This window comes from Falco peregrinus, chromosome 2, assembly GCF_023634155.1.
Source record: "Falco peregrinus isolate bFalPer1 chromosome 2, bFalPer1.pri, whole genome shotgun sequence".
Taxonomy (NCBI): Eukaryota; Metazoa; Chordata; class Aves; order Falconiformes; family Falconidae; genus Falco; species Falco peregrinus.
In genome coordinates, this window is record NC_073722.1 from 54389699 (window position 1) to 54411845 (window position 22147).

Consider the following 22147-nt stretch of genomic DNA (forward strand, 5'->3'; position numbering starts at 1 on the left):
AATTGATGGCAATATAATCTTTGGTCATTTTAAGACAGGAAATACAATAGAACCAGAGAAAACATTGCTTTTAAAAAAGGAGAGGAGTAAAATACGAATGCCTGTTTCAGGGTGCAGCTGAACAGATCACAAGGACAGTCCCATCTAATATGTACACCAACAAATGATATTCATAATTAACTATCCTCCTCATAAATACATGAAGATTTGTACTAGCTGAGGACTGCCCAATGACAGTCATAAAAAAACAGAACAAAGTATTAAACATTTAAAGTCATTAAAAACTAGGGGATGTAAAAACTCGGAGACAGACAATCAGTATTCAATATGGGTATTTTCCATGTAATTCCAAGAGGATCTGCTGTTCTTTCAACGCTGTTCAGTATCTTTAAGAGAAATGTGGAAGAAAAAAACCTTTTTGCTGAAGAAAAATATGGATGCCAAAACCCCTGACAGAACAGTAACGTTACAGTATTAAGAATAAATTATATGGAACAAACTGAGTCACATCATTAAAGCAGATTTACGTATATTAGAGTATGGCCAAATGCAATGAAATAAACTTAGGTCTCACACACAAGGTGAAAAACTGAGTTCGGGAAATCAGTGAACTTGGAAAAGGTACACAGGACCTCATGGATAATCAGCTAAATACGAGTCATCAGAGTAGGCTGCTGCTGCAGCCCTTTGGATGTATGATAAATGGAATTACAAGTAGGAGTAAAGAGTAGTTACAAAGCTGCTACTTCTGTCAGTGTTTTAAAAACTTACTCAAACATTGGAAAAAAGATATGGTTGTAATTCTATCCATGTGGTTTACACAAAAGATCTAACAAGGTCAATTTATTTTTCTTGTCAATGAAGTTAAGAGGTGATTTGATTGAAGTTTGCAAGTACCCGTCTGGAGATAAAATTTCTGGTAGTAGCTGGCACTTCCTTCTATCAGATAGGAGGAGCACAGGAAGATCCACCAGTGAGAAACTATCGATTCCCACTGCAAATGGGGAACCCATTTTGCCAGTAATCAATCATTGTAAAAGTACCTAGGAACATCACGAGTTCTCCAGCGTTCAACAGCTTTAAGTCAAGACTGGCAATCTTTAATGGGGTGCTCTTACTTTTCAAGAATTTTCAGTATTATTTTATTCATCCCAGATTTACAGAAACCTGCTATTTCTAACAGTTATTCAGACATTTTCAGATGCATTGAAGTGGTCTGTGTTGATGTCATGGTTTAACCCCGGCTGGTAATTAAGCCCCACGCAGCCACTCACTCACTCCCCCCTCACCCAGAGGGATGGGGAGGAGAGTTGGAAAGGAACGTAAAACTCGAGGGTTAAGATAAGAACAATTTAATAATTGAAACAGAATGAAAATGAAAGACCACTAACAATGATGACAATACCAGTTATAACGAAAAGGGGAAGGGAAAGAATAACATCCAGAGGGGAGGGAAAGGAAGAAAGGAACACGTGGTGCACAACACAACTGCTCACCATGCGCTGACCGGTGCCCAGCCAGCCCCCGAGCAATGACCTGCCCACCCCAGCCAGACCCCAGCTATATATACTGGGCATGCCGTCCCATGGTATGGAATATCCCCCTGGCTAGTTCGGGTCACCTGTCCTGGCTGTGTCCCCTCCCAGCTCCTTGTGCCCTCCAGCCTTTTCACTAGCAAGGCCTGAGGAACTGAAAAGTCTCTACACCAAAGCCAAAACACAGCACCGCACTAGCTCCTGAGAAGATAATTAAAGTCCATCCCAGCTGAAACCAGGACAGCTACACAACTCCTGATCCCATTTTATTTATGACCAAGGCGGAGAGAAATTTCTGGGTTTTTTCTGTGTATTTGACTTAATTAAGAAAATCACAACCAAATAAAATTACACAAAAATTCAGCCGTGATTGCAAAATTACCACTACAGTTATGTATGAAATATTAGCCTATGCACCCTGTATCTGTGCCCTTATCTCCCCATGTGTTAATGTGCATGTCTTTGAGTATGATCACTGCTTTGTGCAGCGAACAGGTGCAAAGTCCTGTCCACAAATCAAACTGTCAATGCTTATACAAGCCTTGTTTTATTTGACAGTGAGAGATGTGTGGCAGAAGACAAAAGTGGATTATTTTTCTAAGTAGACATCTAATTTTTTAGTGTTATACAAGTGCTGCTTCCTGTGAAAAATATGGAAGAGAACACTTACAGATTCAGTTTATCACTGTGCTGTACAATCACTTATAAACCCGCAACTTAAGCACAATATGAGTGCAAAATGAAGCCAAATCATAATTCTCAACCATGATTGATGCCACTGTTTCACTGCCATCGGTGCCTATCCAAGGCAAAAAGACTGTTGGCATTCTCAGCACTGTATGCGCTGAAATTCCACAGGACAGAAGAGACAATCATATCAGGCCTGTTACTTCCAGGAAACATGATTCAACAAATGCAGGATTGGACCTATAATATGTATTATGCAGCAAAAGTAAATAATAGAAGAGTTTAATTACATGTTTATTTAAAAAAAAAAAAAGTGTAAGTAGGTTTGCAACATTGGAATCAACAGAAAATTTATGTTAGGAATAACAGGTCAACTTTTATTAGAATTAGAAAATCTATAAAGCCAAACTTAAGAGTATGATCAATTTTCTTCAGGCGCTACAGAAACATATTTGGTACTTATAATAAATCTGGAAATTTTCAGACAAAAATATTTTTTTTACAATTGAATAGGGGAAAAAATAGGGCTTTATACTGAAATATTCCTGGTTGCAATCCTAACCAAAAGCAAACAGCTTCCATGTAATAATCTTGTAAAAATGAATGGAATATAAAAAAGATATTTTAACCACACCTATGTTGAAAATGACATCACAGGAAGAAGTAAACCAAGAGTTATTGCTTCCCTTTACTTAATTTTAAATCTATGTTTGTACAATCATAGAAAAGTCATTTTAGCTTCCCTAAGTTTTCCCATTTGGATTCTGTAGTTATTTGAACAGTTTAGTATTTTGGCATGAACTGTTAAAAATATGTAATTATGTTGAGTTATTCCTACCAGTTTTGGCAAGAAGAATCTTTTTACTTACATATATATACATGGACAACATATGTATATAAGTAGTATGTGTCCCTGCACTCACTCAGGATCTCAAGACATTACCCTAAAATAAATCATTGCTATTGCTATTATTTTACTTGAAAATAGATCAGCTCTGATGACATGATATTTCATTAGGGGTACTCCTCTGTCTAAATTTGAATTTATATGGAAAATATCTTGGGTTGAAGTCTTCCCAGTATTTACACCAGTAGGTGGGTAGGTCTAGTTTGGTTTCAATAAATTGTAGGATAACAAAGAGCAAAATCTCTTTGGGATCAAATCTAAAATTAATCAAAGATTTCTACACAATATATATGTCATCCTATACATGCCATAGTGCCATATAAAATCAGACATCCAGACCAAGTCAGTCATCTAGACTTTGCTTACAGTCAGCAGAAATTAGTATCACTAGGAGAAACTCTCAGGAGGAAGCATGTCTCTTCTGCAGCACCAACTCTTGGGCTTCCTGATCAAGGTTGTAAGAACTCATACAAACCTGAGACCACTGGGAAACCTTCCAACAATATTAAGATTACTGTTCCTGAGATTCATAACTAAAACATATATATATTTACTTGAAATATATGTATGCAAATATACATAAGTAAAAATAAAGTTATTTGAAATAGCTCCCCACAATCTTTTACTCTCAGACCTTATACTTGGTAGAGTGACATCAAGGAAGAACTCAGTCACATGTTCCATTGATGAACATTTTTGACCAGATACCTAATTACATTAAACTCCATCTTCAAACTGATACGAGTACGTTACTTTGAATAAATACCTTCACTTTCTTCACTACTGGTATTAATGTCCATGAAGTTTAGGCAATTACACAATTTTTTCAGGAGCAATAGGTCCTAAAGATTTTTTTACAATGCTCAGACAACACAGAGGAAATATTTACTAATGGATATCAGTACTGAGAACATCATCTACATTCTTCAAATATTTTTGAATCTACCTAAGACCATTTATGTACTTTTGGGATGGGCAAAAATATATAAAACTGACGAGTAGCTTATTTCATTCCCTACCAAGTGTGTTTCATTAGTCGGTGCAGTTCGTATAATACTTCATTTTTATTTACCTTCCACTAGGTTCAGTTCATATTCATTCACTAAGACATTTACTGAATAATTTACTTTTCTCTAATTGGTTTAATTTATCCATTGGCAGGTAATTCACACTCAGGATAACTATACTGATGCTGTACTAGACAATTTGGTCAGTAGGAACTTCAGTTTTATGTGGAAATGCAGCTTACTTTATATTTGTCAGAAAGTGATGAATCCCATCCAAGAAACAATACATGAGAGTAAATAGGAAAAAATAGAGCTGAGAAAGCAATACACCACAGCCTTTCTCAATGAGTAATACATTGCTTTCAAGAAGCAATTTATTCCTTTCAGTACCAACCATTTAGACTTCAGCTCAGAGAGCATTCAGAGCTTATATTCACTTACTTGTAACTCCTCCAGTCAACACTCCCAACTGAGGTTATGTCAGTATTTCTGAATTTCAGAGGCATGATTCTTCCTCACATCAACATCAAGACATTTCCAGGTACTCTCACGAAACTATTGGTCTCTGATACTTGGTTTTGTCCTAGCTGTACACCTCAGATCCATTCATGAAAGTTACTATCTAAAGCAAAAGAAAAATTAATTAGACATATTATGCATATTTTTTTAATAGTAAATATATACAAAGAAAAAGGTGTCTTGGATTATTTGGCATTTGGCTTAGATCCCTAATTTCTGATTATATTTATTTTGGTATGATCCAGCAGCTACCTGCTGGAAGAGGTGTAAGGAGATCTTTTTCCTCTAGGCAGATTTTTCCTGCAGCAGCAAGTATTAGCATACAATTTATCTTACCTGACTTTAATCTCTAAAAGCTCAAAGATCATTGCCTAGGCTAAATTAGTTGCTGGCTCTCCTGTCATCAGTGCAAAGAAATAGATGGTTAAATCTCAGTTTGGATGACACTGTATTGGACACCTACTTTAACAAAGGAGGAACCAGGGCGAACCTGTCTCTTCACATTACCTGTATCTACATGATTAACTTAGGTTAGTCTTTAACTTTGGAATGATGAAAAAATAAGATGTCTGCTCTTAAAGAACAATCCGCTAAGTGGAAAAATTGGCATAGTTTAATTTGGCAATTTATATGTCTCACAATTAGAGAGAAGATGTGGATTGATGACAACAGAGAAATACCCTTATAATGATGGAAGTGACCTCTTGTCAGACCTTTCATAAAGTATTGCTCAAGTTCCTCCTGGGACAACTTCAACTACAGTAACTTGGCTATTTTACAGTATATTAAGGTGGGCTAGATAATCCCCTAATGCCTCCAAATTCAACACACTTAAGCCTATATAAAATACTGAGCTTGTCAAGGATGCTTAATTTTAAGTGTAGAAAATCTAAAAGTATCCTGGAGTGTTTCTACCTATACCAAAACAAAATTATAAATTTGTTTCTTTTCAACTTTAAAGCACCTGTCAAAATCCTAAACACAACACAAAACATAATGCAATATTTGTAAAACCATCTCTGTGAAGGAATAGCCTTGTTTACATGATGTGAACAAAGGGATAAAAAATAATCAGTTCTTGAAAACCATAAATGAACTATGATTCTCAGCAGGCTCTAAAGTGAATTTTTAGCAAGACGCACTTGGGATTTCTAGAAATGAGTGAATTTTATGTAGGAAATGTATGAGCAGTCCCTTTTATTTCTCTACTTTCAACAAAATGTTATCCTCAGCTTCAGAAGACAGTGGAAAGGATTTTAAATTTTTAGTTAAAGAACAATCTCTTTAATCATCTTAAAACTTGCCTACCACTGATGCTGATGTCCTTTCCACATATCATCTGCGTTCACCCACACTCTGTCAGATGTTCTGGTACATGAACATGGATTTCTAAACTGGGCGTGACAAATTTCAGGAATTTTTATTGTGATTTCTGTCCTGTTGGAGTAAGGTGTGATCAGTTTTAAATAACCAAGATGAGCAGAGGCTGTTCTTCCTTGCTTGCAGCTTCCCTGAAACTGGGATCACTATAGAGTTGCACAGAGTACTTGAAATTCCTCTTCTAAGAACACAGCAACACATATTCTTATTCTGTAAGCCATCTGTTGCAGATGACTTGTAAGATTTGCAGTTTTGCTTCCAGTTTCATTTGTTTTTACAAGTTTTGCCTTTGATTCCAGGCAGGTAAAATGAGACATATATGGCAATTCAAGCCTTACTTTACCCTCAAAGCCTCAAAACTGTTTTAGTGCTGAACTTGGGGTCCGTGATCCCTCAGCCTGCCCGCTCCCAGGGCAGCTTGCACCATGGTCACTACAAGCTGCCATCTAGCCTGCCCATGCTAAAAGCCATCCTTGGCCATCCTTGACAAAACAATAGTTTATGTCTAATTGTGACAGTGTAAAGCGGCTCACATCATCTTACATGGAGCACTAAATCTGCTGTCCAGTGTAATCCATGACATTGGGCTTGCCTTTGTTTTTATAAACTGACTGAGATAAGTGAGTTGTTCTCCGCCCCAGGAAACATATGTGGTTTGAATTTTGTATGTCTCCTGTGAGCAGAGTCATTGTACTGTCATGTATTTTTAAGCAGCTTTCCATCCTGTTAAGCAAAGTTCCCCCACTGCTCCTTTAGGTTATTATAACAATGTTCCTTACATAATGCTGTTCATATTTGTCCATCATTTAATCTGTTTGGACAACTGTTTCTGAGACTGGAATAAATTGATGGGACACAGACTTATCAGCAAAACAAGATGCTGAACCTGAGTCCTTGCCAAAACTTTGTATGAAGATTCGCTCACTGGATCATTTCCACAGTCCTCTACCTACAGTGAGACTTAGCAGATAACAGATTGTGTACTGTACCCTACGAAACCTCTCTTCTGATTACATTTCTTCTGCATTCTTGAAAGCTGCTGTCATGTCAGGTGTCTTCTAGCTGTGATCGCTCCTCTTTTAGCAATTAAAAATGCATCGCACAAATCTTTTTATCTACTATGACTGTTTACTTCTTCCCATGGTCTCCTTCTTACAATAGTATCAGAATCAGTTTAGCCATCTTCTTTCATGTGATTCCAGCTACTAAAACTTTGCAGTAACAGACCTTCAGATGTTATAGGGACTGATTATATAAAGACAATTATAAATAGGTCTAATAACAACTTCATTTAGTGTCAGCAGTATTGTTTATTCTGGTCATACTGAAGTTACTAATACACATGTTAACATAAGAAATTACTTTTTTAACAATTCATTGCAGCAGAAAATACCCCTCTCTGGATTTGACAGGAAAACTATAAATTGCTTTATATCTCTAAAAATTAAGAATTGTATATAAGACAATCCACAGTTCTACAACCCATCTGATAGCACTGACATTTATCTACATAAGCTGGTTGCGAGCATTTAACAAGCAGATAACACATCCCTCCTCTGCTTCTCTCACCAGGGCTGAAGTATTTCCCTTTAATCAGGCTCTAGAATAACCTAACGAAGCCTTCATGTTCTTCTTTCTTCAGCTACAGAAGTATGAAAGTATACTGATAACTTTATAAAGTTATGATTTCTCTTTCTTTTTGCTGTGGCTTCAGGATCCACTTTCCCCCAGTCAGATATCTTTTCATCCTGGTGTGGCAAAAAGCCTGTGTTTGCAAACTACAGCTGCTGAGAGTTTATACCTTTTTTAATTCTGCTGTTTCCCATTATTTTTCCCCAACATGACATGCTAAGAATGCTGAGGCTTATGCTGTTTTCTAAAGGTCATCTGTAAACAAAAACGCATCTTTGTCCTCTTGATACAGCTTTGGTTAATACTCTACCAAATTTTGGTTATTACTCTAAAGTAAAGAGTACTTTAATGCATTGGAAAGCAGAGAAAGCAGCTGGAGAACAACTGGCTACTAATTGTTCTCTTCAAGGATTTTATCCCTACATGACTGATGCCAGGGATTTTTTTCAGGGTGAAATTAATCTTAAAAAAAAAATTACTTGCTGAAATGTTGGCATACAGTCTGAATTAGAGGATTAACAACTCCACTTAGGAAACAGAGCTCTCTGCAAATGGCTGATATTCAGGAATTGCTGCTCTGAATTGTACACATCACAAGAAGAGTCTGTGCCTCTCCTCTACTTTCAGAAAAAGTACAAAGGAATCAAGTCAGATAATTTAGCAAAGTTAGGTACTTAAAGGTAGGAGGAGTAACTGCCTTTCTTTCAGTGTGAAATAACCATCCTTGATCTTGAAAAAATATACCACGAATACTTTTTTTTGTTTTCCAAGTCAGTGCAGTAACTGAAGTGCATTGCTGCCTGCAGGAGTTGCAATCGCTTCATCCTCCCCATACTTTATTCATGACTTTCCCTTCTACTGTAAAAGAAACTGTTTACAAAAAAGAAGTCTTCCGGAACTGTTTTAGTGACTAAGGAGGAGAATCTGACTCTTTCTCTTTAAAAAGCAAAGCTGAGGCTTTGTTGCTAGGGGTAGTATTGTGCTTGGCTCTTGTTTGTACTCTGAAAGCTGCTGCATAAGAAAACCCAGGTAGGAAACAAACGTTTTCCTTTAGAGCTGTCTTAATATCACTGTGTTCTGTGTGTTTTCCGGAAGGAGACCGGTTTAAGAATCCAAAATCCTCAACATTATTTTCTAGGTACTTTTGATGTAATTACTTTTTTAAAGAGCAGTGAGAGCAGCTTTGCTGCGTTTCTGTTGTTAGTTTTAAGTGCTTTGGAAACCGTCTCTGAGCTAATGGAGAGCTTTATGGTTCTTGCATCCAGTTGTTTATTACATTTTAAAGTGTCTGCTATAATACTTAACTTCAAGAAATGCTAGAAAATTGTTAAAGAAGGTGGCTTTAAGGCCCTTCTGCTATGTTGCCAGGGTTCTCCATTTACATGTGCTTTTAGGAAAGACTGTTTAAATTTCATACATAAAGCTTGATATGAAGAAGAGGTTTATATGCCACACAGTAAAAATGCTGCTGCTTCTTGCAGTGCTGTGTTTTTTTTGTGCTATGGAGAGGGCATTTGATGAACCTTGCCTGTAGCAAGGAAATGTTGCCAATTTTGGGTACATTACCCTTCGCCCTGGTGCAGGACACTTACCGAAGGAATTGGTACTGAGGGAACCGGTGCCGAGGCAAATGCACAGGTGGTTTGTGTCTGTGAAAACTACTTGTTTAGGGTGAGTTCAGCTCCCTGTGCTAGTTGAGAGTTATTTAGAAACCTGAAAATCCCTGGTGCCAGTAGCTGCCAAGGGCTAAGCCTCAGGAAGGAGATAACCATGTTGCTCCCCCTCAGCTGCTTTTTTCTTAGGCATCTCTTTAAGAGGTAAATAGGGATATGAAGATCACTCTTCATATTCTAGCCTGGGCTGGAAGCACTTTTTGAAGCAAAAATGCACGAGCCTGTACACACCCAGTATAAAGGAGTGATGGGGCAGCAACAGATGACCTGTGTAGGCCTTCTTGCCTACTTGCTACAAGGCCCTCTTGCTGGAGATTTATCCAGGTACAGAAAAAGGCTCCATGTTTTATTTCCATGAGTTGTTTCATGGGAATTTTGAAATGCAGAATAAATTGTGCTATTGCAAGTTATTTCATGTTAACTCGGTGCGTAGGCACTGGGGTTTTACACTGGTGCAAGCTTTGTGCTGGGAACAAGTACGGCTGAGGTCGCTGTCTTGTTGATTAAAGGTAAAGCAGGACAGGAACCTGCAGCAACAGTAGCAATGAAATGAGTTGTACAGGTATAAATTTAAAAAATTCTTAAATGCTTATAATCAAATACAGCAACTTTCTAGTGTAAACAAAGCTGAAGTGATTTGGTAGCTTCCAGGTCTGGTAAAGCTGAAAAGCCAACCAAGCCCAACACTGACAGTAGCAGAAAAAGGTATTGAATGTGTCTAATTATCTGAATTTAGCAGCTAGCTTTATGGACTGTAGGTGGGTTGTTTATTTAAAAAAAAAATAATGTAACAAGAGTGTTCATACAGTGTGTAGAGACCCACATTATTCACTATTATATGGAATAATTAAATAAATGGATACATATATTTTTGAATCATTCCATTCTGAAAAAGATACGGTTTTAAAGTACTAAGGCTGTATGTTAAATGGTATGTCATTTCCGTGTTCAGGGTGCAAAGGTTACATGGAATGTGTCTCACAATCATTACGCACATATTAAAGCATATCTCTCATCAGTAATTTCTGTTGCTTGTGACAGCTAGATGTCAGCCACCAACCAGATGAGCCGCAGTGAAGAATCCCAGATGATAATCATGAAGGTTAGTGTCCCATTAGCTGAGACAAAAATGGTGCATGATCCTTTTTCACTGGAGTAAAAGGAATCTTTTACATATATAACTGCAAAAAGTGAAATAAGTAAGTGTCTTGTAAGCTCTTGTTAACCCTAGGTCAGTACCATTCCAGTTAATGCAGGTTTGCATAATTACTTCCGTGCAAATACACTGCAACATACGAGATACCATATGCTGTGAAATAGGCACCTTTAATGTGTATTTTGTTCTATTTCATGTTGACTACATTATCTTCAAATTATTGGCTAAATATACTTAGTCTTGAGTAGGTTGCAAAAACAGAAAGTTACCCTATTTTCTAAGCTGCAGAAATACTTTTGAAGTGATCACGTTTAAACTGTGCTGGTGCTATGTCAATAACATGTCTGAAGGAGGTAAAAAAAACCCCAACCAAATCCTCTTTGTGGTATGAAGAGGAGAAACTACAAAGATAAGGCAAGATGCTCTCCAGCTGTCAGTAGGCTTTAATCCAGCTAATAGCAGTGGTTGCCACCTTCAGTTAGTTTCAGGACTGGGGCACGCCAACGGCATCACTGGGACATTTTATATATATATATATATAAAAAAATACACACACACATATAGCGAAAGTTGCATAAACCATGTGTTTGGATAGACCAGAGATTACATCTGTGGGTCTGGTGTCAAGGCCTGCCTCTACCCCACCCCGCAGCTCCCTCTCTCCTCTCTCTGTGAAAGGAGTTCCTGGATGAGGACCCTGCCCAGGTGGAAATGCTGAGGAGGACCCTGACAGCTCGCAGGCACAGGAGACAGAAAACGGTGAACGGCCTCTGAGTTCCGCCCCCCACATCCCCCCGACGGCCAGGCCCAGCAGCCGCCCCGCACTCCTTCCGCCGGCTGCCGGCGGGCCACCACAGCGCACGCGCAACGCTGCCAGCGTCACCGGCGCGCAGGCGCGCTCGTCCCACCGGCGGCGGCAGGGCCTGGGCCCACCTCCTGTCCTGTCTCGGCTCCCCTCACTCATGCACCGTCCCTCGCCTTTTCCGTCCCCCTGCAGCTACCGGAGGCTGCCGGTCCCCCCGAGCCGCGGGCGGAGGAAAGGAGCCGCGCCAGCATGGCCGCTGCCCCTGGGGCGCCGCGCGGTGAGTGACTCCGCCGCGGGCGGGGCGGGGCCGGGCCAGGGGCGGGGCGCGCTCGCGCCGCGCTGCACACGGCCTTGGGCTCGCGGGGCGGGCGGGAAGCGACGGCTTCAGCGTGCCACGCTCGAAAGGCGTGCTCCTCTCGTGTTTAAATATGAGGAGATTATGAAATGTGCTTACATAAAATACATGTTTTTTTAAAGGTGCTAACGTAGACGTGCATGGCTTTATTGCTGGGCTATTTGTCACGTGCAGTACTCTTCGGTCACGGATTAGGAGAGAGGGGAGCGATGTGGTGGGAAGCTGTTGGAAGTGAATGTCTAATCGCAGGCTTGGAAAGAATGGAGGTTGTTGGTACTCGAAAACTAATCTTCAGTGTCTTGGGTGGAATCTCTGCAATATTCCTGATAAATTCTTTGGACAACATTAATGTTGGGAATCTTAACTGCATGGTTTTATGGGTTTACCTACGTAAGATACATAAAAGCATTAATTAAAGAACAGAGTATTAACAACTCAATTAAATGAAAATCCAGTGAAGTATAAGCATGCTTAGTTTTTCATCAATATCAAGGTTTAACAAAATAAAAGTATGTATTGTCCTTAAACTCGTTTTAGCAAAATATGGTATTTGTTACAGACATCTGCAATTTAGGGATGTTTCCAGCTTTTTCAAGGTCTGTGTACTTTCCTTTTGAGTGTTTTCTGAGACTTGCTGTCCCAGTTTGTGCTACGGTGCTGTTGACAGATGGAGTCCAAGCAGTTTTCAGGATCGATTCCATAGGGAAATCGAGACACCCTCTAGCGACGGTTATTTTCTTTTACAGAAGCTCATTTTCCACAAATAAACAGAGCAACACAGCAGTACTCAGGGAAGAAAACTAGCCATTAGTTCCCTTATGTCATAAATGTTTTTGTTTTGTTAAGTATTTTGCTCTGTTACTTGTTTTTGTGGCTGTGTCTGAAATCCATTTAATTCCGGTAATTTTGTATGATCAACTGAAAAGTACTGCATGTGATATTATGACTAGACTGTATCATTGGTTTACTTAATTACAGTATAGTTTATCTTTCTGATTTATTTCTTTTAATATTACATCTTAAATTTTGAGAAAGATTTCACCTTCAGCTGAAGTCTTCATGCATCTATCCAAAACTTCTTCCAGTTCCCCCTCCCTGCCCTCGAATTCAATTAGACAGATTTGTAAGTAACCTAAATTTCCATTTTCTGTATGTTAAGCTTTTGAACATGCTGACACTGACATTCACTACTGTGTTGCCTAGTTATAAGGTAAAAGTGGCTTTCTTCACTGCCTTTGCTAGGCTGATGATCTGTGTATGAGTTTCTGCTTATCATTGGCTTGCCAAGTGGTAACCGTTTAAAAAAATAATAAAATATAACATCTGCCACCATTTTCCAGGTGCTATTGAAAAATTCTGCAGAGGCTGTTTCCTCTACTATCTTATTTTGGTTTTACTTGAGTGTCTGTGATACTATGTTGCCTCTGTTCCTAGGCCTTTTTAGTTTGTTATGGTTGTCTCTGTATTTGTTTATTGTTTATGTTAAATTTGTGGTGTTAAAAACAGACACCTGTGTTTATGAGAAGGGAACTGTATTTTAACACAAGTGGGAAGTAGGTAATGTTTGTGGATTTTTTTTGTGATGTTACTCAAATACTTGGTTCATTTTATGCTAGTGTGGTAAGATTATTTTCTCATTCTGGTCCCATTATGGCAAACTTACCTTGAAACATGTCCACCAACTATTTCTTCACTTAATATTCATCATAGTCTCTCTTTGTCCATGTTAGCCTTCCAAGCGTTCTGCCAGTCTCTACTATTCTTTAATGCACTCTCTTTGCAGAAAATCATTATTTTCCTCTAATCTAATTATGTATGTGCTTAGATGCCTATATAACTTTCTTAAATGGAAAGACTTAGCTATATGTTAGTCCGCTCGTCAGACTAATAAATTAGAGTTGCAAAAGAAGACCTGCTTTGAATAAAAAGCCTGTATCTGATAGTTATTCCCTTGTGAAGCCAGGGCAACTGCAGTGTTACAAAATCTTTTTCTTCATTGCCTGTTTTTTTGAATTTGTATAGTTATGTGGTTGCAGTTTCTGGAGGGTCTGACTATGTATTTATGTAACAATTGTATCCATGAAAAACACAAATGTGTTTCTAGGACCTATGCTGGAAGTTACCATTCCCTATTTTCTTTTAAGTAACTGATGCTTGGTCACAGCGTACGTCTGTCTGCTTTCATGCCTGGTTTCTGCACCATGTTCAGATGTGGGATTGGTGTCAAGATACTTGCAGCAGTTTTGGGTCTGTGTCAGTGTAGAGAGCTCTGAAATCATACAGAGATCTAAGGCGTTTGAGTGCTTCCAAGTGCAGGTGAAATCAAGGGAGAAACTTACTAGATGATGTTTTCAGAGTCTCAGCTTGGCTTAAGTTTAGTTTGACTACCCAGCAGGCTTATTAAATCTGCCCAAAGTAAAATATGGAGCTACTGTAGGTTAATGACACTTCCAATGTAAAACATGGTGTTAAAGTTTTTTATACAGGTGAAGTAATGATTTCATGGATATTAGTCTTATTCTCTTACTTCAAAAATGTATTTTGAAGTTAAGCACAAATTAGTTGGCTGTAGAGCCCATTCACATAAGCAGAACAAAATTATATGTACAGAGGAATAAAGTAACAGAAGTGGGTTTTTATGTGTTCCTGTTTTTCAAGGAACCATGGTATCCCAAAATAATTGATGCATTGAATTAATTTTACTGCAACTACTAAAGCCTTAAAATGTTTTTTGTTATGTATAGAAAGGATAATTCCCCCATTGTCACAAGGAATTGGTTAATTCATAAAGAATTGTGCATACAGAGCATGAGTTCTGATACTTTAAGAGGTGATTAAAGTAGTGGCAGATTGTTTCTGCTCTATTTTGGCATGGTGGTGTTCTCTTTAACCTGGCTTGTCTGGAAACATTTACAAGCAATTGTCAAGTATTTCAGAAGATCAAAAGCAGATTCTGATCTGTTGTTTTCTAGTTCTCATTTATCAGAATGGAATTGAAATGAAGCATTTGCTCTAATGAAATAGAATATGGTTTTGCATGCTAACTGAACAGGATACAATGGTAGAAAAAAGTCACAGAAGGGAAATAAAAAAAAGTAATTTTAGACCAGTTTTTCCCTTTAAGTCATTACAAGTCTAAGTCTTGATACCTGGGTTTGTTTGGGGATTTTTTTGTTTGTTTTTTTTTACTTAAATAGTTATGGAATCTTCACTAGTGCAAGCTTTTAAGGGACTTATTCCAATCCTACAATACCCCAACATTTAAAAAGCTTTTCCAGTTTGTAATCACCTTCCTTATTGCAATTAAAGTCTGTCGTTTCCATGTGCAGCAGAAAGAAAGCCTTTCTGTATGCAACAGTCTTTTGTGGGCTTGAAGTTGTAAAAGACGTTGAAGCTTTTTCTCCATTCCAAAAACTTTTTAAAGTCAGTCTTTGAGCAAATGTGGCTTCTTACAGTACTTGGGTGCATGTTTTATCACAGATAGACATTATTCTGTTATTCAAACCATTAATAAATGCTTTAAAGGCATTAGACTGAAGTAGACCCTGAAAATACCTCCTCAATACGGGGTTTGAATTTATTTAACTGTTACTTTAACTTTGTAAATGTGGTTTTCCAGTGACTTGCATGTGCCCTCTGCCCACCCTGTCATTTCATCAAAATACTGAGAGATGCCTTCTATAAGGCAGGCTCGAAAGTTGAGATGTATGCTTTCTCCATTATTTACAAGAATGGGTCAAATATATGTTGACGAACATTAAATTGGCTTGACACATATTGATCTTGGCTAATCTAGGCATTCTGTTCCTTGTTATTTTACTGTCTTTTAAATATTTACAAATAAGCCAAGTCTTTTTTGTAGAGTTGAAGTTGACTGGTGTGTATGCTTCTGTAGCTCACTCTTTCCCATTTCTTAAAAAGGTCACTTGCTCGGGATTTTGGAACTTGCCTGTTCTACATCATTTCTCAGAATCACCAGTGGTACTGATTTTGCTGCAGTCAGTTCGTTATTGGATACCCTGCAATGATGGCTTTTAATTATCTGTCTGATTAATATTTATCTAGATCTTGTCCTCTGTTTTGTCATTAATTCTTTGTTTTTACTCGTACTGCATTCCTTCTTAGAAAAGACAAAATGTAAACAGGCTTTTCTGTGTGCCATCTCTTAGTGTCTCCACTGAGTATTTGCTTATTTCTATCTCTAGTATTCCTCATGGTAAGGAAGTAGTTATGAGATGCTTGCTTTCCTCTTATGTGTCTCATACTAGTGATACTCGCTTTGGGCCTTGTTCTTTCTTTTGAAAGCTTCCAAATAAAATGACTGCTTCTCTTCACAAATACAGGCAGTAAATATAGTAATTTGAAAAGATTAGGATTCTCCCAAATCTTTTGATGTTTCTGAGTAGAATTAGTTCTAGTGGGGTTTATCTTAATGTATTTTTCTTTTCTAAATGACAGTGGACTAAGGTCATCCTAGAAATTTGACTTTGGTATAGTAGGTAGCCTTTAAGTTGTATCTTCAACATGCAGCATTATCTGCTGCCAGTGGAGCTCTTGGAATAATATTGAATCAGCCATAACGCGATATATGTTGTGTGGCATTACCATTCCTAAGCTCCTACCCTTTGCTGTTTTATCTCCTTTTTATGAATTTAATGCCTTATATAAACCTGAAGTCACCCTTTACTTAGAACTTGGCAAACAATGTTCTTTTGTTAAGGGCAAAGAACGAATCAGTGTTTAGCTCAAAGAACTGAGAAGTAATGTAATTCTTTAAGTGGAGATAACTAGAAAGACTTCACTAGAATGTTATGTGTTCACAGATTAAAAATTAAAGAAAAAAAAAAGCCACACACCACAAAACGTATGTGCAAAAGGAGCTACGGTCTTCTCCTGATAATCTCCTTACAGTTGTTCTAGTAAAAGGGCCAGTGTGTTCTGTGCAGAATGATGGAGCTTCTTCTGGAAGTAAAAGCTAGTTACAAAAGTTCAGGAGAAAAAGTAAGCTGCTGAGAATTTCCAGGTGAACTCCAGGGCTCCAGTGAGACTGAAGAGGTCTGTGCAGATGGGGAGACAATTATGTAGCTAGAATCAGTTTTGTTAATGAAAGAATGATTAGGTCTTTCAAAAAAGAAAAATGCTTAAGTGATGACTTTGTGAGCTATTAGGTACCTAAAACTATGTTTTCAGCTAAAAATATTCTGGAGACTTTTATAAAAATGATAACCTTCACTCTTTTACAGTGGTAGTGCAATCCAAGAGAGGGAGATGGGTATCTGCTCAAAATACTGTGCAGAAAATGACCATAATTGTGTTTAATACATAAAGCTGCTAGAAGTGTTGCCATTTACTTACACATACAATCTCATTTATATTGTACATTTAAAAAGTTTTTTGTTTGTGTTTATATGAGAAGTGGATACCTACAACCCATGCTCTTTGTATATCTGACCCCAAGAGCATAGCTTCTCTGTAAACAACTGGATAAGTATTCATTCTTTTTATGTAGGTGTCAGGGAATACAGTAGGGTACAGGGTCACCCTACTAATATTTAGTGAATCTACCTGAAGAAATCATAATCTAAGAGGGTTTGGTACAATGAAGATAAGGAGGAGGAATGCCATCAGTCCTTCAAAGGAGAAGGAGGCCCTGATAAATTTGTTTATCAAAGATGCATTTGCATTCGGTTTTAATTACAGAAGAAAAGCGTGGGCTTTTTGGGAGCAGCAGTTCAAAGGCTGCAAGAAAGAGTAATTCTCCTTTTCCATAAACTTGATTACCCAAGTCGGTGTCCAAACCTGGTATTTACTATCTATCAAAAAATCTAAATATATGCTACTGATTTAATACTCAGATTTAGATGTTTCGCAGGGTCAGCAGAGAATACTTGATTCTAAAGGACGTAGAGTTCTGATGAGTTCTTTGGGCTGGAGAGTGGCTTGTGGGATTTCTTTGTTTGTTTATTTGAAATCAACCTCGAGTACGGCTCTAGTGATGGCCTCCAGCTGGACTTAACACTACTCATCACAATACTTTGAGCTCAACAATTCAGCCAGTTTTGAGTCCACCTGCATATGTAGTCCATATTTCATCAGTTTCTTTAGAAGGGTGTTATAGGAAACAGGGATAAACAACATCCTGCTTTCCCTTCATCCCTTAACCCAGCTATCTCATCTCAGTAAATTGTCTCATTGGTCAGGTAGAAAGAAGTTTTTCTCCATCATAACTCCATGCTGATGACTCCCATTTTTCATCTTGTGCCTGACACACTTGGCAGTGGTTTCCAGGGTTACTTGCTCCACCACCTTCTTGGGCGTCAAGATGATGCTGACCAGCCTGTAATTCCCCAGATTCCCCTCTTTGAAGACAGGAGTGATATTTGCTCACTTCCAGTCCTCAGGAACCTCCCTTGATCATCACCATGATTTCTAAAAGTAATGTAGAGTGGCTTTGAGGTGGCAGTTGACCAGCTTCCTCAGCACTTATGGGAACATCCCCTTAGGACCCATGGATTTGTGTATGCCCAGTTTGTTTAAATACGGCCTTACTTGATCTTCCTCTACTGAGGGTCACTTTTAGGTGCCCCAGGCTTGTCTGCTGGTTTTCCTGATGGCAATAAAAACTGAGATGAGGAAAGCACTGGCTACTTGGGTCTTTTCTGTGTATGCTGTCATCTGGTCCCCTGCCCCATTCGGAAGCAGGTAACCGTTTTCCCCAGTCTTCCTTTTGCTGCTAATACACCTGTAGTATCCCACCTTGCTGGTCATCACATCCACTGACAGATTCAAGTCGAGGTGGGCTCTGGCTTTCCTAAGCCATCCCTGCATTGTCATACAGTGGTGTGTTATTCCTTCCAGGTCACCTATCCCTGTTTACATTTCTTGTAAGCTTTCTTTTTATACATGAGTTGAGTTAGTTCGTCCATGTAGCCTCCTGCGAGTCTTGCTTGACTTCCTGAGTACAGGGACAGACTGCTCTGGAGCTTGGAGGAAGTGAGCTGTTGATTCCAGAGGGTTGGCACAAGTAGAGCTGAGAGTAGCTTTGTGTGTGAAATGGAAAGTTACTTGGTGATGCTGTCAGTCATATATGGGACAGGGTAAAATGCATATTACTCTCTTGACCATACTAGTGCTATAGCACAAAAACACTGCTGGAGAAATTAGTATTTTGTCACTACAAGAAGCAGGTGGCTCTAAGGTGAAAAGGAAGCAAGTCTGTAAATTCTTTACTGTTCCGATCACACCTGTATCAGGATTTATAGCACATCACCATTCAAAATTAGATCTAGACAGTTCTGACTAACAGCTTATATAATGCCAGCTAATTCTTCATGTATTTTTAATAAGGAAAAAGAGTGTGTATATGCTTTACTTAAGGTGGTTTATAGTATATAATGAAAGGCAGATCCATCACAAAAAAATAGCAGTTAAATGATAGTCTGTAAGGTCTGGATTCCAAAGAATGTTTCGTTCCTTCACGTTTTGTCATGCCAGTTCTTTCTCTTGAAACATGGGACTCTGTATGGTAAATATAGTTTTATTTTACATAATTTTCTTTCAGAAAATATGTAATTTAAACATGTTACCGTGTTTTATCTGTTTCAGACTTGCCACCTGGTCCTTCTACACTGAGAACAGACTTTGCAGAATTTTCTGTTAGGGAACGAATGAGAGAGAAACTAAAAGCAGCGAAGGTGAGAATCTTTCAGAAGTCCTGTTTGGTTAGATTTAGTCTTGTAAGTACCACCCACTTCATTTTGCTTGCTTAGTGCTATGTGAATCTGAATTGGGATATTTGCTTTTTTATTTCTAATGCTGAAATAATACTTTGTTCATCAGTCAGTGCAGTTATTTTTCAATGTATTTCTATTGCTGGTTTTTTTTCCTAAAGTTTATATTTAATTTGTTTGTAATAATATAAACGTTATCATTGTTATAATTTAAATTATTACAATTATATAATTCACATCATTACAAGATCCTTCTGTGGTTTCTGTCAAAAAATTTCTTACACTAGTTTGAAATCAGTGGATTTCCTTGTAAGTTTATGGGGCCATTTAATAAGGGATATTAACACCTAGGTTTGTAAAGTCACTTAAGCTGATAGTTAAAAGATTCTGTCCCTAACACAAACACACATAAGTTGTTGAGTTCTTAGGAATTATTGTAACTGTGGTCTTACTATATTTCTATTATAGCTAAGCATTCTTTTGTGTGTGTGTGTGTGCTTAGTCAAAAGCAGAAATTAGTTTATTGCAAGAAGACCCCAGTCCACGACCAAGGTGTTTAAAAAGCATCAAAGAAAGGAAAACAGAAGTCAGATTGGATGAAGCGGTAAGAAGGTGCATTGTGTCTTGCTGTCCTGCTAATAAGAGAGTGAATGTGAAACATGAAATAAATCAAAGATTGCATATAGTCTTGAAGATAAGTTTGATTTATTTTAATGAGATCAAAATTATACTATTGTTTGAATTAGTAACCAGGAAGGAACCTTTCTGATTATTGCTTTTCATGTACATATTTAACAATAGTAATTTGCTTTCATTGTAATATAGACATCATGTGAAAATTCTGTCATTTACAGGTTCGTGACTTCGGTAGCATAAGATACCTTGAAGTATTTAAAAGTTACTGTAACAGAAAGGACCACTGTATTATAACTTCATATAAATTGGCACAGTGTAATTGCTAAAGGCTGTATATAAACTTTGTCATTGCACTGTATTGCATTTCCTTGTTACTATTTTATGTTTAGGCTTTTTTAGTATAAGCATGTTCTTTCTTATAAGATTAATTTTGTATTAAAAAAATAACAGAGGCTATGCCTGTGCAGAACTTGCACCCAGATCTCACCTGTAGAAAATGTGTTCCAAAGAACGTGTATGCCCAGGAAATAACAGCATGTAGCAGTAATGTTTTTATCTGGAATTCCAAACAATGTGAATTAGCCTGGCTACGTTGCTTGTCTAGGGGAGAATTACCTATCCATGTACGTTGTGGGGAGGTTTTTGTCAACATTTCCTTATAAAATGTAATCATTAGCTTTCAGTTAAGTAGCATTGCTTCAGTATGTTTGTATTGGGAAATGTAGAAGTGATACTCTTATTAAAGTTGGTTACTAATTTTACATAAAGCATATCTGAAACCTTCCATGTGTTGGTTTTGTTTCCTGTACTCATTTACACATATATGGAGTATTGTTTTGTTGTTAAACAAGTGGCCATCAGATTACGAGGGTTTGAGATTTACTTTTTGCTATGATTATTTTGAAGTTTAGGTTGAATAGATGTGAACTTGAGAAATGTCTTCCTCTTAATCTAAGAATTCAGGCCACAAGGAGAAAAATGAGATAGAATGCTAGATGTGTTTAGGTTGGCTGAGCCTGATAAAAATCACTTTGAAGCACTTAAATGAACTTGCTGAAGCAACCTCAGAACCAGTGATGTTCACAGTGACCTGTGTGTAGGGACAAAGGAGGCTTCAGAAAACTGGTAATGGATAACTTTGCTGCCTTCTTTCTTGAAAAGGTAGAGGAGTATCACCCATGGAGTTTTAGAGTAACCTAGCAGTAACTGAGAGAGAACAAATAATGAAGTCTGTATTTAAGCACCCAAGCAAGGGAGTCAAACTTTTTTGAATAATACCAAATAGTTTTTTTCCTGATTGCAGCAGGGGCTGTATGAGAAGGTGGCCTTAGCTCCCTGATTCCTTGCCCTGGTCAGCAGTGTCTGTTGACGTCCTTGCCACTGCTGCCTGGCTTGTGCTGTCTGTCAGCCTCTCATTTGTAGACAAGGCTTTTCCATTGCTACCCCATTTCTCCCCCTTGTGGAGATTAGCTTGTGGTTGCTTGTGTTTGGGAGTGCAGAACAATGATCTCATCGGCAGTGAAGAATGCAAGCTAACAATTATGCAGTGAATCATTTCTTGATAGTCTACAGTCTATTTCTGGACCCAAAGGAGAAATGAGTTAAGTAATAATTAGATGTACCCTTTTAAGATAACTATAAAATCGGTATAATTGTTACCACAGTAACTGTGTTTCTTTTTGTTTGTTTTTTTTTTCTGTGCAAATATAATATCTAATCTCTATATTCAGCTATTTGTCTTTTTTTTTTAATTATTATGGATCACAAATGTGTGCTATAACTTATGTATATATTTTTATTTAGTCTGATAATGATAAGTCTAGGGAGATGCAAGAGGAGGAATCCCACTTATCATCAAAAACAAAGTTTCGTGATTCTGTAAAAAAGCTTAAGCAAAAGTCAACAGTAAGTACTGATTCCTTCATTTCAATAACTGATATTAATTACTTTAAAACTTGATATGACTTCATAATTCTGTTTGGAGAAGCAGACAGAATTCAGTCTTAAGCAGTGAAAAGGCTTTTATTTAACCTAAAAATTCAAAAACAGTATATGCCAAAACCTGAAATATAAAAAGAGGACCTTATCAAATATAAGAATGGCTATGGGTCATTTGATTTATTTT

At 37.8% G+C, this 22147-nt stretch overlaps 1 protein-coding gene across 2 annotated transcripts in view; it reads left to right on the forward strand.

Annotated features, from left to right (window-relative positions):
- The first annotated feature begins 8571 nt into the window (after positions 1–8571).
- CC2D2A (coiled-coil and C2 domain containing 2A) overlaps positions 8572–22147 on the forward strand; it is a 66402-nt gene continuing 52826 nt past the window's right edge. Inside the window, exons 1-7 of one of the 2 annotated variants that reach the window (XM_055798114.1) lie at positions 8572–8696; positions 10382–10442; positions 11175–11255; positions 11494–11578; positions 19262–19350; positions 19889–19990; positions 21826–21927. In XM_055798114.1, the coding sequence (XP_055654089.1) occupies positions 10386–10442; positions 11175–11255; positions 11494–11578; positions 19262–19350; positions 19889–19990; positions 21826–21927 (516 nt within the window). In that variant the 5' untranslated portion in view covers positions 8572–8696; positions 10382–10385. The remainder of the gene's footprint in view (positions 8697–10381; positions 10443–11174; positions 11256–11493; positions 11579–19261; positions 19351–19888; positions 19991–21825; positions 21928–22147) is intronic. The other variant, XM_055798115.1, reaches the window with a different exon arrangement.